The sequence below is a fragment of the Staurois parvus genome, unplaced genomic scaffold (genome assembly GCF_062004578.1).
Source record: "Staurois parvus isolate SC_StPar_1 unplaced genomic scaffold, SC_StPar_1.0 ptg001387l, whole genome shotgun sequence".
Classification (NCBI taxonomy): domain Eukaryota; kingdom Metazoa; phylum Chordata; class Amphibia; order Anura; family Ranidae; genus Staurois; species Staurois parvus.
The window spans coordinates 147034-164101 of NW_028319183.1; the positions used below are offsets into that span (position 1 = coordinate 147034).

The 17068-nt window shown below is 47.4% G+C and overlaps 1 protein-coding gene across 1 annotated transcript in view; it reads left to right on the forward strand.

Annotated features, from left to right (window-relative positions):
• Window positions 1-17068, forward strand: part of TBCD (tubulin folding cofactor D) — a gene marked incomplete at its 5' end in the record, with an annotated part of 278426 nt that overhangs the window by 115221 nt on the left and 146137 nt on the right. The window contains one exon of the mRNA XM_089661798.1: window positions 10195-10351. Coding sequence (XP_089517924.1) covers window positions 10195-10351 — 157 coding nt within the window. The remainder of the gene's footprint in view (window positions 1-10194; window positions 10352-17068) is intronic.

Genomic DNA, 17068 nt, shown 5'->3' on the forward strand with positions numbered 1-17068 from the left:
GGAGAGCTGAGGCTCTTGAGCACATCGCTTGGTCATGATGGGGCTCAGATAAGTATTTGGGGAGGATGCTTCACACAGAGGGTTTATGCATTCTGTGCCCCCAGTACTTACCTGAGCCCCATCTCAATCCAGAAATGTATACAAAAGCAGCAGCACTCCAGGGTCTCTCCCTCCTCATTGGCTGAGATGGATGAGCCATGGACTCCCGCTACTGTCAGTCACAGCCAGTGAGTCGATGAAGAAAGAGCAGGGTGTGGGGCCGAGCCGTACTCTGTGTATGAGTGGACATGCAGAGCATCGGCTCAGGATCGAGGGAGGGGCCAGGAGCGCTGCGGGGGGGGGGGGGGGACACCATGAAGAGCAGGATTTGGGCTGCTCTGTGCAAAACCACTGCACAGAGCAGGTAAGTATAACACGTTTGTTGTTTCAAAATAAATCAGCCTTTTATATGGGTTTTTTGCCTTCTTCTGGATCAACTGTGGGTGTAGGATTATAACTTTTTTTTTTTTAATTGTTGAACTGGATGGACTTTTATCCTTTTTCAGCCAGACTAACTATGTAACTATATCACTTTAAGATCCTCTTTAATACTTGAATGAAAGGAATTGCTGAAATAAAACTAACAAAACTAAAAATAACTCCCACCACCATTGTGCCTGTGCGCTCAACTCCCAACTGTGGACCTGCGCAAAATCAGATCAGAGTGCGCCTGTCCCTCAATCCAACCTGTTATTGATGGTACTCTCCTTATGGTCATATCAGTGGTAGTAATTTTGAGGTTTAAGAAATCTGACTTGTGCCTTCGTTTGCTCTGTAAACAATCTCACAATACACAGGGACCCCTCATAATGTAGTATATAGTAATTCCACTTATTACAGTTAAAATTGTACTCGCATACAAAAATGTTAACAAAGCATTTCATTAAAACAGCGGGGGCCGCCTCTCCCGTGTCAATTCTGGGTTTAGTTACCAAAAGCGTTACCTGGCTCCACCCTACGCGTGCCGTCATGGTCACATGACTTCCTCAGGGGATGAGTGGAAAGCCTAGTCTGAAAAGACAAGGTGGAGAGTGACTTCACCATGCCGCCTCTCGACCTCGTCCAGTCAGAGAACGCTTTGCATTCATTCAGAAAATGCAAAGCATTCACTGAATGGCGCCTGTGCTGAGCAGCCAACCTCCTGGGTTCACAATGCGTCAGACCAACTGTTCCGCACAGGACCAGGTAAGAAGTAGAGATCACTGGAGTAGCAGTGTAGTAGCGGTGTCGACTTGAGTTATTTCCAGCTTCCAGGGGCAACAGCCAGGTATGTCACATACACAGTCACATAGGTCCAGGCTAGAGCAATAAAAAGTATACCACACCTGGAATTATTTTTTAATATGTTATAATGTATTTTACATGATTTTTTTTTTAAGGCTGTGCACACTGGTGATTTTTAGTAGCACTACTAAAATTGTCCATTTTTAATTGCTGCTTGTAGTGGCAAGTGTTGACGCATTTAGAACAAATGGCTCCCTTCGGAGTTAGATCTACAAATAGCGTGTAATAGCTTGCAGTATCGATTAGTCACACATTCATTGTACAGGGAAGCCGCACACGTGTACAATTTCGGCAGTGCCGAATCTGGTTGAACTTCCGCGCATGCATTGCGTTGACATAATCTCCACCCGCCCAATGACAGCAGCCAGTGTTTAAGACCCAGAAGCCGGCCACCTAGGGAGCTCCAGGACACTTCATCACAGGAGCTGAGGTGAGTATTGTTCCGCTTTAAGTTCACGTGAAAAAAAAAAAAAAACTAAAATCCATTGGTAAGAGAGGGAGTGGGGAAGAAACCAGCCAGAACAAGATGTCATTTAAAGGGTAACTCCACTTCTGTTGAGAGAAAAAAACCTCCCCTCTAGGTGATCTATGTACATTGCAAGCAGGGGCATCCCTAGGGTTGGTGTCACCCGGTGCGATAACACCTGGTGACACCCCCTCTGACGATCGCCGCAGGATGGATCGGATCTGCGGATTGAGCATAATGGATTGGACTCCGATCCATTATGCTCCCCAATCCACAGATCCGATCCATCCTACGGGGATCGTCAGCTTTCTTTACAACTTACCTTTTCGTGGAGCGGGTCCGTTGTCACCCCATATAGGTTGCATGCCGATGATCCAAGCAGGGTGGTTCGGATCTGCAGATTGAGCATAATGGATCGGAGTCCGATCCATTATGCTCCCCAATCCGCAGATCCCATCTATCCTGCGGGGATCGTCGGGTGACACCGGACCCGCTCCACGAAAAGGTAAGTTGTAAAGCAAGCTGACAATCCCCGCAGGATGGATCGGATCTGCGGATTGAGCATAATGTATCGGACTCCGATCCATTATGCTCAATCCGCAGATCCGATCCATCCTACGGGGATCGTCGGCTTGCATTACAACTTACCTTTTTGTGGAGCGGGTCCAGTGTCACCCGGTGAGGGCCGCACCCCCCACACCTGCCTCGGGATGCCCCTGATTGCAGGGATTTTAACAAAATTTGTTGCAGATTCTTACCGTTTGTTATTCTGAAGGAATAGCTGTTTGTTTGTGTCCATCTGCAGAGTGAATGTCCATGGGAGCGACTTTATCATTATCAATCAGCTGCTGCGCCTGCAGGGATCTAATGAGGAAATTGGCAGGGTCTGCATCCCTAAGGACATGATTTCCTTTTGGAAGTATCTCACCAGAAAATTACATTGTTGTTGCAGGGGATGCCCAAAATCTGACGTATCTTAGTGCAGACTTCTGGGAAAATCAGTGAGCCAATCACACCAGCAGGAAATTACATTTTTAGGGGGGTGTTCTGTATATCATCTGTTCACAGAACGCCTCCTGGTTGCCATATTGCATTTTACAGAAAATTGCAGCTCTGCAGATTGAAAAGGAAAGGTTATTTTTTAATAACATTTAATTAGAATATAATAAGTGCGCAATTGTATACACGATATTATTATTTGTTTTTATTTGCCTTTTGTTTCCCCACGAAAGTGGAGTTACCCTTTAAGCTGGCCATACGTGAATCGAAATTTGCACCCTGCTGATCCGGCTGAATTTCGATCCATGTTTGACTACCATGTTTGAACAGAAGTTGATTCATCGGTCGACTTCTGTTCAACCGCCCTGTTGGTATTTTTACGCTCAATCAGTTCTGCAGGCAGACTGCAGCACTGATCTGTGTATTCATGACAGTAGGGAAGTCGGAATACAATGGCACAGTGGTGAGGCTTCCCCCATCCACATCCAATGTGTGGATGTGGGAGTTGGGTCAGTTTTTTCTTTCGACTTACTGATCCATGTATGCCATGGGGTGAAGGTCTGCTTTTGGAACAATTTTTAGTGTATAAATATGAAATGTAACATTGGTAAGGAAAAGGAAAAATAACAAAGAGTAAAATACTTCTGCCGAAAAGCCTTAGTTTGAGGGTATGATTCTTGTGTGCTGGCGGTTGGGGCACATTCCACCCTCTATGCATGACAATGAGACCAGGCAAACAGGTTCCTCCACTATAAGGAATACTGCCCCAGCTCACGGAACAACCTAGGACTTGGTTGATTCAGAGGAACTACAAATCCCAGCATACATAGCCTGATGATGTGGTTCATGGTAAAATGCCAGACGTGCCACGCTATACAGCAACAGGATCATTTTTCAGAAAAGCTCCACCTTTTATCATTAAAACCTGCTCATAATCTCCAGCCAGTGACTTTGCCTGGGCCAAGGTGACGTCATCAGTTTGCTGCACACAGGAGGAAGCATTTCCTCAGTCTGCTCTCCACCAGTGATCATGAATATCAAAATACTAGAACGTCTGGTCACAGGTTCATGATGGAAGCCCTGAGGCTCTCAGCCTCATCCTTCATCACTAAGGATGAGGATGGCAGCTGGAGCTTGTTCCTTCAGATGCAAATCAGCAATGGCATTTCTGTTTCAATAATTTTTATTGAAGATCCTTCACCAAAAAAGTATTCCAAAGGCCAAAACAGGCATTTCATCATTTTCTGGTTTGACCTGAATATTCAGGTCAAACTGCGCCTTTCCCTTTAACCCGGGAGGGTATGTTGGTACAAAAGCTCTTCACCTCATTCAGCACATGTAAGCTCCAAAACATTCCACGGATAAATTAAAAAAGGCTCCATATAGTGAAGTATATCCAAAATGTATTAAACTTTTATTAAAATAATGTTAAAATGCGCTCACATTTGTAAGTGTCCACCTGGGACACTACAGAATTAAATACTCTTTATACAGTGTATTTCATGAATGGAATGACTTGGATCCCTCATTCAAAATGGCGGTACGTACACTTCCGATTTACGGCTTGACAACATCGGCGTACCCTACGCGTTACGTCACGACATGTGACTTCATCAGGAGTTTCATCATCTGCCAAGCAGAGAAGCAAAGGAGAGTCTGCAACGCAGGCAGAGTATATTGAGAAATGGCATTTCCAGGCTCATTCTTAACAGGTTCTCTTTAGCTATGAAGCATTGAGTGTTTTAAAAGTACTATAACCACTTCAGGACCGCCCGCCAGCAATGTACCGCAGATAGGTGGCCCATACAAGCACAGTGACGTACCTGTATGCTGCTGGTCTCTTCCAGGTACAGGGTGCGACGTGCGGGCCCCCGCCCGCCAATTTCCGCTGTGATTGTACACAATGGGAGTTTGTCACTAAGTCTCAGCCAATAATCCCTGGCCGGGACCTGCTGATCGGCTGCGTCCAATCAACACAGATGGAACAATTTCTGTTTCTTCTCCCTGCAAAGCAAGGAGAAGAAATAGAGACTTTTAGTAAAATGCAGCACAAATTAGTGCACACACTTAACCCCTTGATTACTCGGACATGTTAACCCCTTCCCAGCCAGTGTCAGTACAGTGACCGTGTTTAGTATTAGCACTGATCACTGTATTAGTGTCACTGATGATATTAGTGTCAGTTCCCACCCAGTGTCAGATTGCCCAGCGCACCATTGCCGTCTCACTATAAATCGCTGATCATCGCCATTAGTAGTATAAAAAAAATCCAGTATAAGTACCATAGTTTGTAGACGCTATAACTTTCACGCAAACCAACCAATATACACTTATTATTTTTTTTCATCAAAGATGTAGCAGAGTACATTCTGCCCTAAATTGATGAAGAAACTTGATTTTTTCAAAAACTTTTTTTATTAGATCTTTTGGGTACAGTGTTGGATGACTGTGCAATTACCAGTTAAAGCGGAGCTCCACCCAAAAGGGGAAATTCCGTTTTAAGGACTATCCCCCAACCCCCCCCCCACTCTGCTCCCCATTAAGGATTGCCACCTTTGAGGGGCGGGTACCCGAATTTAACAGGTACCCGCTCCCACTTCCGGTCCGATCGCCTAGGCCAGGGGTAGGCAACCTGAGAGCCGCAAGACTAGTTCCATCATGCCTCTGCAAGTCATAGCTGTAACTATCAGTTTTGTAATCTTTGCAATGCCTCATGGGAAATGTAGTTCCACAACAGCTAGAGAGCCGCAGGTTGCCTACCCCTGGCCTAGGCGATCGGAAACGGAAGGTGTCCTCCCCCTCTCCCTCCCTGTAGTCTTTTGGGACATGTGACAGATCTCAGCAGACTACAGGACCATTCATGAAACGTGTTGCTACTCGCGCATGCGCAGTGGGTACCCGGCTGTGAAGCCGCAAGCAGTCGCAGCCGGGTGCCCACACTGAAGATGTCGGCCTTCTAGAATACAGGACTGCCGTTGAAATGGGCTGCAGGGGACACACCACGGGACCGAGGGACAGGTAAGTACCTGTTTTTTAAAAGTCAGCAGCTACAGTTTTTGTAGCTGCTGACTTTTATTTTTTGACAGGGCGAGTGGAACTCCGCTTTAAAGCAGCACAGTGCTAAATAGCAAAATATGGCCTGATCATTAAGCGGGTAAAACCTTCCGGAACTGAAGTGAATAATGTGAGATTAGTCCCCTTCTCCCTTCAGCAAAATAATGACATCTTCGTTGCTGGGCTTTCTTCTCACACCCCCTCCTCTAGTTTTGGAAAAGAGCCCTCTTCTCAGCCGCTCAAGGTTGAGTTGTGCCACTGCTGGCACGCTGGACCTCTCCTACCGCTCCACAAACCAGTAAGGTGAGCTGCTGTTCCTTTTTCCCCTCTATAAGGTCATTGTTCGGAAGCCAGGAGCTAAGCCAGCCTGAGAACATCCCCTGGGAAATGAGCTTTTCAGTTGTTGAGCTTCAGTTGTGCCCACAGGCTATACATTACTGTAGGCCATGAATGAGTATGAAATGGCTTGCTGCTAGGAGAGGAGCTTGCGTAGGCTCTCTGTTATTACATGTGTGTCTTATTATTCTTGCCAAGAGGAAGTCCCAAGGTGCTGCGAGCAGAAGCGACAAGTGTTTGCATTGTGTGCAGCCTGCGAGAGCTTAGAACAGCCGTGCAGGAATTCAGAAGATAATCTAGAAGCTGAATAGAGCTGCAGGTTGAATCACACCGTACTATTGTTCATGACAATGGTGCCATTACATACATGCGTACTGTATCTATGGGCCCCGGGGACCGCCGTCTGCTACAACAGGCTTGTGGTAACTGGGAAATCTGCGCTTTTCAGTGATAGCATTTATTTCAATGCTAGCTTCCCTGAAAAATGATACAGCTCCTCATGTGTGTGTATGTATATATATATATATATATATATATATATATATATATATATATACAGGTGAAACTCGAAAAATTAGAATATCGTGCATAAGTTCATTTATTTCAGTTATGGAACTTAAAAGGTGAAACTAATATATGAGATAGGCTCATTACATGCAAAGCAAGATAGTTCAAGCCGTGATTTGTCATCATTGTGATGATTATGGCTTACAGCTCATGAAAACCCCAAATCCACAATCTCAGAAAATGAGAATATTGTGAAAAGGTGGAATATTCTCGGCTCAAAGTGTCCCACTCTAATCAGATAATTAAGCCATAACACCTGCAAAGGGTTCCTGAGCCTTTAAATGGTCTCTCAGTCTGGTTCAGTAGGAATCACAATCATGGGAAAGACTGCTGACCTGACACCATCATTGACACCCTCCATAAAGAGGGAAAGCCTCAAAAGGGAATTGCAAATGAAGTTGGATGTTTCCAAAGTGCTGTATCAAGTCACATTAATAGAAAGTTATGTGGAAGGGATCCTGGACATGGGCTTCAAATGTTGTATTCCTCTTGTCAAGCCACTCCTGAACAACAAACGTCAGAAGCGTCTTACCTGGGCTAAAGAAAAACAGACCTGGTCTGTTGCTCAGTGGTCCAAAGTCCTCTTTTCTGATGAGAGCAACATTTGCATCTCATTTGGAAACCAAGGACCCAGAGTATGGAGGAAGAATGGAGAAGCCCAAGGACCCCGAGTATAGAGGAAGAATGGAGAGGCCCAAGGACCCCGAGTATGGAGTAAGAATGGAGAGGCCCAAGGACCCCGAGTATGGAGGAAGAATGGAGAGGCCCAAGGACCCAGAGTATAGAGGAAGAATGGAGAGGCCCAAGGACCCCGAGTATGGAGTAAGAATGGAGAGGCCCAAGGACCCCGAGTATGGAGGAAGAATGGAGAGGCCCAAGGACCCCGAGTATGGAGGAAAAATGGAGAGGCCCAAGGACCCCGAGTATGGAGGAAGAATGGAGAGGCCCAAGGACCCTGAGTATGGAGGAAGAATGGAGAGGCCCAAGGACCCCGAGTATGGAGGAAGAATGGAGAGGCACAAGGACCCCGAGTATGGAGGAAGAATGGAGAGGCACAAGGACCCCGAGTATGGAGGAAGAATGGAGAGGCCCAAGGACCCCGAGTATGGAAGAAGAATGGAGAGGCAGAAGGACCCGAGTATGGAGGAAGAATGGAGAGGCACACACTGCAAGATGCTTGAAGTCCAAGTTTCCACAGTCTGTGTTGATTTGGGGAGCCATTAAGTCCAGGGTCAACGCAGCCGTCTACCAGGAGATTTTGGAGCACTTCATGCTTCTTTCCACAGACGAGCTTTATGGGGATGCTGACTTCATTTTCCAGCAGGACTTGGCACCTGCCAACACTGCCAAAAGCACCAAAACCTGGTTCAATGACCGTGGGATTACTGTGCTTGATTGGCCAGTAAACTCACCTGACCTGAACCCCATAGAGAATCTATGGGGCATTGCCAAGAGAAAGATGAGAGACATGAGACTGAACAAAGCAGAAAAACTGATGGCCGCTATTGAAGCATCCTGATCTTCCATAACACCTCAGCAGTGCCACAGGCTGATAGCTTCCATGCCACGCCGCATTGAGGCAGTAATTGCTGCAAAAGGGGCCCAAACCAAGTACTGAGTACATATGCAGCTTCTACTTTTCAGAGGTCCGATATTGTTCTATGTACAATCCGTGTTTTATTGATTGCATGGAATATTCTCATTTTCTGAGATTGTGGATTTGGGGTTTTCATGAGCTGTAAGCCATAATCATCACAATGATGACAAATCACGGCTTGAACTATCTTGCTTTACATGTAATGAGTCTCATATATTAGTTTCACCTTTTAACTTGCTGCACTGAAATAAATGAACTTTTGCACCATATTCTAATTTTTCGAGTTTCACCTGTATATATACAATATCTCCCAGAATTGAGTCCATCCCTCACATTTTTGTAAATATTTTATGATAACTTTTCATGTGACAACACTGAAGAAATTACACTTTGCTACAATGTGACGTAGTCAGTGTACAGTTTGTATAACATGGAAATTTGCTGTCCCCTCAAAATAACTCCACACACCGCCATTAATGTCTAAACCGCTGGCAACAAAAGTGACTCCTCCCCTAAGTTACAATGTCCAAATTGGGCCCAATTAGCCATTTGCCCCCCCCCCCCCGGTGTCATGTGACTCCTTAGTGTTACAAGGTCTCAGGTGTGAATGGGGAGCAGGTGTGTTAAATTTGGTGTTATCGCTCTCACTCTCTCATACTGGTCACTGGCAGTTCAACATGGCACCTCATGGCAAAGAACTCTCTGAGGATCTGAAAAAAGAATTGTTGCTCTACATAAAGATGGCCTAGGCCAGGGGTGGGCAAACTGCAGCTCTCCAGCTGTTGTTGCAGGACTACAGGTTCCATCATGCCTCTGCAAGTCATAGGAGTCATGCTTGTAACTTCCGGTCTTTGCAATGCCTCATGGGCAATGTAGTTCCACAACAGCTGGAGAGCCGTAGTTTGCCCACCCCTGGTGTAGGCTATAAGGCGATTGCCCAGACCCTGAAACTGAGTTGCAGCACGATGGCCAAGACCATACAGCGGTGTAACAGGAGAGGTTCCACTCAGAACAGGCCTCGCCATGGTCCACCAAAGAAGTTGAGTGCACGTGCTCAGCGTCATATCCAGACGTTGTCTTTGGGAAATAGACGTTTGAGTGCTGCACCAGAAAGAAGAGGATTGGTTCATGTATATATCCTGGCTAATGTGGAGTAAAGTAAATCAGATGAAGGAATTTATATTGTATTAAATGATCCCTGGTGGATACCAGTCAGGTAAAGAGGACCTCCCAGATATCATCTCAGTCATCTCTATCCAACCCTGAAGCAGCAGCTCTTCCTGTGTATATTTAAACCAGTCACAGGACACAAACTTATTTTTATTTTCCCTATTAAACCCAGAGAGCCTTCTTTGCTGACTCTGTAGTGGTGGTAACAGCCAGGGGAGGGTGTACAAACCAGGTGCTGAACCACAGTTTTACCCCCCCCCCCCCCTTCCACCTGAATTGTAACAATACAGCTGGCCAGGCTGTAAACAGGCCACAGCTGCATTACCTTGCTGGCATTTTTATAGCTTGACAGGCGACACCACCTGTCATTCTCGCCAATTGTGTTGGCCGCACCCAAATTACAGTCTGAGCGCTCGGTCCATGCTAAGTACTGTCAGCGTGTAACACTTTGGGTATTTATTACCTCAACCAGAGATCACAATACTCCCCCTGACAATGCTTTTCTTTCCAGATGCTTGGTGCCATTCTGGTTCAGCCATCATCCAGGGTCACCATTTACTTAGTAACCAATCATATTTCAACAATTAGCACTTCATCTGGATATTTGAATTTGCTAACATTATTTAGCTTTTTTTTTTATTGTTTTAGGTTTTTAAACTGACCTCATTTCTCTATCTTGCAGTTGTCCCTGTCATACTGAGGGCGTTGGTTTATGATGAGAAGCGCGGTGCGTGTAGCGTGGGTTCAGCTGTCCGGGACGCTGCCTGCTATGTGTGTTGGGCCTTTGCTCGGGCCTATGACCCTCTTGAAATGCAACCATTTGTTAATCAGATTGCAAGGTAAGTCTAGTTAAACTTGCGACATCTGCAGTATTTGTATGTACTGTACGTCATTTTTGGTAAAGAACTACACTTTTATTGACGTTACCATTTAAAGTGTTCCTAAGGGCCCTGCTCACACCACATGCAGTTAAGTGCTTTTTTTCTGCATCAGAAATGCATGGAAAGTAGGATATATGGGTTCCAATGGCATAGTTCACACCAGTGCAGTGCGTTTTAGTACTTTTCAGTTCCAGAAAAAAAGTACAACATGCTGCTTTTTTTTCCTGCACAGAACAGTAGTCAAATGTGGTAAAATGAAAATTTAATTATAAAATCAAAAACATTCCGGACCCCAGTACAGTGAAAAAAAATAGCATCTGGAATGCATCCAGAAGAGCAGTGGTCTCTAAACTGTGGACCTTTGCTTGCGTTTATCTGGCCCTCGGGGCACTTTTCCTTCCACTGATACAAGACACTGTTCCTTTCCTCCACCAACAATGGAGCATAATTACTGCTACTGGCGTCAACAATGAGGCACTATTTTTCCCATTGACACCAACAATGGGGCACTATTCCTGCCACCGACACCAAGGATGGGGTACTATTCCTGCCACCGACACCAAGGATGGGGTACTATTCCTGCCACCGACACCAACAATGGGGCACTCTTCCTGCCACCGACACCAACGATGGGGCCCTATTCCTGCCACCAACACCAACAATGGGGCACTATTTCCCCCCCCAGTGACAACAATAGGACACTATCCCTCAAACTGACACCAATGATAGGGCACTATTCCTGCCACCGACACCAACAATGGGGCACTCTTCCTGCCACCGACACCAACAATGGGGCACTCTTCCTGCTACCGACACCAACGATGGGACACTCTTCCTGCCACCGACACCAACGATGGGGCACTATTTCCCCCCCAGTGACAACAATAGGACACTATCCCTCAAACTGACACCAATGATAGGGCACTATTCCTGCCACTGACACCAACAATGGGGCACTATTCCTCTCACTGACACCAATGATGGGGCACTATTCCTCCCACTGACACCAATGATGGGGCACTATTCCTGCCACTGACACCAACAATGGGGCACTATTCCTCTCACTGACACCAATGATGGGGCACTATTTCTCTCACTGACACCAATGAAGGGGTGCTATTCCTCCCCCTAATACCAAAGATGCGTTGTTTACTCCCACTGATGCTGGGACAATTTCTAATCCCAATGGCCACAATCTGGCCCCTTGAAGGTCTGATGGACAGTAAACTGGCCCTATGTTTAGAAAGTTTGGAGACTCCTGCAGGAGAGCATCAAAAACGCTCCAGAACGTGTGCAGAAACGCACTAAAAACGCGCGTGCAGAAATGCATCCAGAACAGATCTGACGTGCGTTTTTGTGGCATGAACTGGCCCTAAAGGTTTTTTTTTTTTTTTTACAAAAATAACAAACATGTTATACTTACCTGCTCTGTAATGGTTTTGCACATAGCAGCCCCGATCCTCCTCTTCTGTGGTCCCCCTCTGGCGCTTCTAACTCCTCTTCATCCAGTGCCTCCATAGTAAGCGGCTTCCCATGTACACCCCTTCAAAGAAACTGTATTCCCTGATGGCAGTGGCCTCTTCCCGCAGGATAATGCTCCCTGCCACATTACAAAAAAGGTTCAAGAATGGTTTGAGCAACACAACAATGAGTTCAAGGTGTTGACTTGGGCTCCAACTTCTCCAGATCTCAATCTAATTGAGCATCTGTGGGATGTGCTGGAAAAATAAGTCCAATTCATGGAGGCCCCCACCTCCCAACTTACAGGACTTTAAAGGATCTGCTACTGACGTCTTGGTGCCGAATACCACAGCGTACCTTCAGAGGTCTAGTGGAGGCCATGCTGAGATGGGTCTGGGCTGTTTTGGTAGCAAAAGAGGGGGGTTCTCAATATCAGGTGGGTGGTCATAATGTTATGGCTGATCAGTGTACAAGTTTGGCTATGGAGGTTGTGAGCCGTGCGTGTGGGAACATTCAGTGCCGCTTGTCTTGGGTAAGAATACCAGAACTTGGAGAGAATACCTAATCTAACTGATTGATACGCCATCTACAGATGTTGGGCATCAGGGGAACCATTGCTGGAGAGGACCTAGACAGCTGCAAAGAGCCAGTTGTTACAGCGGGGGGGGGGTCGCATAATCCAGTGGTTGCAGCCATGCTCCACATCCGCCACCTCTGCTCAATTCTGGCAAGTAGTGAAGCAACGCATTTGCATTAAAGTTGGACTAAGTGGAGCAGATTTCATGCTTGCAGTGCTCAGGGTGAAGATTAAGCATCTCTTAAACCAGAACATGAATCATCCCACAAAGCGTGGATTGATTAGGGCTGTGTTCACACTGCAGGGTGTGTGGAGTCCTCTGGAAGCACGGCTGTGTAGTGGGCGCATCTCGAGCGCAGCCTGGAAGTATAAACGTCCTCGAGGTGTGGTGCCGAGCTGCAGTATCACCACTCCCTGTGCACAGGCTTTGCTTTATTATATAATGATTCAGATTGGGAGATAGAAACCACAGCCTTGTTTTATATTCCTAGAATATCTGGGGCTGCTTCATGGAAACTGGAGCAAATTCCCAGTCTGTTGTCATCTTTCAAGTAAAAACAAATGACAGTGTGGCTGCTGTGCGATGTATCCAGGGGAGCAAAGGATTTCTCATCACATGCAGGCCATTTCTCTGCTTAAAGTGATATTAAACCCAGGACTCCGCATTCACTATATCTGGTCTCCCCGGACCCTGCATTCACTATATCTGGTCTCCCCGGACCCTGCATTCACTATATCTGGTCTCCCCGGACCCCGCATTCACTATATCTGGTCTCCCCGGACCCTGCATTCACTATATCTGGTCTCCCCGGACCCTGCATTCACTATATCTGGTCTCCCCGGACCCCGCATTCACTATATCTGGTCTCCCGGACCCTGCATTCACTATATCCGCTCTCCCCGGACCCTGCATTCACTATATCTGGTCTCCTCGGACCCTGCATTCACTATATCTGGTCTCCCCAGACCCTGCATTCACTATATCTGGTCTCCCCGGACCCCGCATTCACTATATCTGGTCTCCCGGACCCCGTATTCACTATATCTGGTCTCCCCGGACCCCGCATGCACTATATCTGGTCTCCCCGGACCCCGCATGCACTATATCCGGTCTCCCCGGACCCCGCATTCACTATATCTGCTCTCCCCTGACCCTGCATTCACTATATCCGCTCTCCCCTGACCCCGCATTCACTGTATCCGCTCTCCCCGGACCCCGCATTCACTATATCCGCTCTCCCCGGACCCCGCATTCACTATATCCGCTCTCCCCTGACCCCGCATTCACTATATCCGCTCTCCCCGGACCCCGCATGCACTATATCTGGTCTCCCCGGACCCCGCATGCACTATATCCGGTCTCCCCGGACCCCGCATTCACTATATCTGCTCTCCCCTGACCCTGCATTCACTATATCCGCTCTCCCCGGACCCCGCATTCACTATATCCGCTCTCCCCGGACCCCGCATTCACTATATCCGCTCTCCCCTGACCCCGCATTCACTATATCCGCTCTCCCCGGACCCCGCATTCACTATATCCGCTCTCCCCTGACCCTGCATTCACTATATCCGCTCTCCCCGGACCCCGCATTCACTATATCCGCTCTCCCCTGACCCTGCATTCACTATATCCGCTCTCCCCGGACCCCGCATTCACTATATCCGCTCTCCCCGGACCCCGTATTCACTATATCCGCTCTCCCCGGACCCCGCATTCACTATATCCGCTCTCCCCTGACCCCGCATTCACTATATCCGCTCTCCCCGGACCCCGCATTCACTATATCCGCTCTCCCCGGACCCCGCATTCACTATATCCGCTCTCCCCGGACCCCGCATTCACTATATCCGCTCTCCCCGGACCCCGCATTCACTATATCCGCTCTCCCCGGACCCCGCATTCACTATATCCGCTCTCCCCGGACCCCGTATTCACTATATCCGCTCTCCACGGACCCCGCATTCACTATATCTGCTCTCCCCGGACCCCGCATTCACTATATCCGCTCTCCCCGGACCCCGCATTCACTATATCCGCTCTCCCCGGACCCTGCATTCACTATATCCGCTCTCCCCGGACCCCGCATTCACTATATCCGCTCTCCCCGGACCCCGCATTCACTATACCCGCTATCCCCGGACCCCACATTCACTATATCTGGTCTCCCCGGACCCCGCATTCACTATAGCCGCTATCCCCGGACCCCACATTCACTATATCTGGTCTCCCCGGACCCCACATTCACTATATCTGGTCTCCCCGGACCCCGCATTCACTATATCCGCTCTTCCCGGACCCTGCATTCACTATGTCTGGTCTCCCACAGTACACAGAACATGGAAATGCAAATATTAGGGGTGCACCAAAATGAAAATTCTGGTACTGAAACCGAAACCAAAAATTCAAAATGCACTTGACCAAAAACCGAAATGTGCAGTTTTTAAAAATGAATATATATTTTTGGGGAAAAGTTTTTTGTTTTTTTTTAAAAAGCAAAAAAAAACCTATATATACCCAATTTTTTTGTAAAATATGAAAAAGGATGTTATGGCAAGTAAATAGACACCCAACATGTCACTCTTTAAAATTGCGCACGCTTGTGGAATGGCGTGAAACTGCGGTACTTAAAAATCTCCATGGGTGATGCTTTAAAAATCTCTACAGGTTAGCAGTGTGACGTTACATCACCCTAACCAAACTCTCCGCTCCTCACACGACCTGCTGCTTTCTAGCTCCCTTGTCTCCTCCTCCCATGCTCATCTCCAGGACTTCTCCAGAGCTTCCCCCATCCTCTGGAACTCTCTACCCCATTTTATCAGACTGTCACCTACTCTGCTCACTTTTAGGCGATCTCTGAAAACCTCTCTCTTCAGGGAAGCCTATCCTGCCCTCAGCTAATAATGGAATCTTCTACTCCTCCTACCAGTCCATCCCCCACAGTAACTACCTTTTGTACCACTAGCCCCTCCCTCTTAGATTGTAAGCTCCAAGGATCAGGGCCCTCCTATCCCTCTTGTATTGAACTGTATCATTGCTGTATTTTCTCCCATTATATTGTAAAGCGCTGAGCAAACTGTTGGCGCCATATAAATCCTGTATAATAATAATAATACTTGTGTAAGTACTCCGTATCCGTATTGGTGCAACCCTAGTTTCCTCCTTGCATACCCAGTCCCTTCTCAAGTAAAGAGCCAATTTTCCGCCACGTGTCCTGGGAGAGCCGCCTAAGGAGAACTGTTCCCTCTAGTAGAACTAAACTGTATCTGAGCACCAAATCTGAGAATGCTATTTCATTCATTTTTATTATTCATCGCAAACTCCTCCATCCATCCTTGTATCCATGCTTTTTTGCAGAGCAATTACTTTGGAAAACACCCCCTAGCATTTCTGGCCATGGCCATCTTGAGTAAGGGCAGATGATTATTGTTTATTGTTATTGATGATTATTACTTCCTGGAATCCATCTGCCCTTAGCTCAAGCATACAGCTGAGAAAGCCCCTCTTCCCCTCCTGAAGACTCCTGGGATGTATGACATCATTTTGGCCTAGGCCAGAAACCAGGAAGCAACTGAAAGAAAAAAAAAAGTTTATACCTTCCTATCTATTTACAAATGCTAGCAGCGTAAGGATTAAAAATAGTTCATGTCGATTGAGAGTCAATTTCCGCTGTAAGACCTGAATGAAAGCATCTGTTGGTTTACGAAAATTGGTGCCCCTCACCTTTCTTCAACACCCGTTTTCATCCGACCGCCCATTGAGGAGAGCTAGCAGCTCTGTGTCATCTCTGCAAATGCAGAGGAGACACAGATCTGTCATCCGCTTGCTCAGCCGGGATCAGCAGAGAGCTCCCCTGCTGAGCAAGTGGATCTGCTAAATGGATCTGCGCTGTGTGAAAAAGCCCTTTCTCAGGCCAATCTGCCAAAGGACTAGTTTGTTGTCCATAGCCCACAGAAACAGCCTCAAGCTGAACTCCAAGCACAGAAACTTTCAAAAGGATATAAATCTGCTTTGTGTGCTCCAAATTCCTTTGCAAACCCAGATATTGCCTTGTAAAAGTACTGATGACATCATAACTGTGCTATACAGTCTGTGCAGACAGCAGAACTGTGGTAGGGACCCTGCAGCTCCACCCACTACAGCTTACCTGCAGAAAACTACAGGAGGGAGGTGGAGACAAGACCAGTCCCCTTGCTCAAGGAGAGAGAGAGAGCAAAGGTTTGGGAGGGACCTATGGGGTCCCACACACTACAGGCTGCCTGCAGAAAATTACCAGAGGGGGTGGAAACAAGACCAGTCTGCTTGCCCAAGAAGAGAGAGAAAGAGAAGAGGTCTGGGAGGGGCCTGTGGGGTCCCACCCACTACAGACTGCCTGCAGAAAGTTACAGGGGGGGGCTGAGACCAGACCAGTCCCCTTGCATGAGGAGAGAGAGCAGAGGTCTGGGAGGGGCCTATGGGGTCCCACCCACTACAGCTTGCCTGCAGAAAGTTACAGGAGGGGGCAGAGACAAGACCAGCCCCCTGCACAAGGAGAGAGAGAAAGCAGAGGTCTGGGAGGGGCCTATGGGGTCCCACACACTACAAGCTGCCTGCAGAAAGGTACAGAGGGGGTGGAGACAAGACCAGCCCCCCTGTA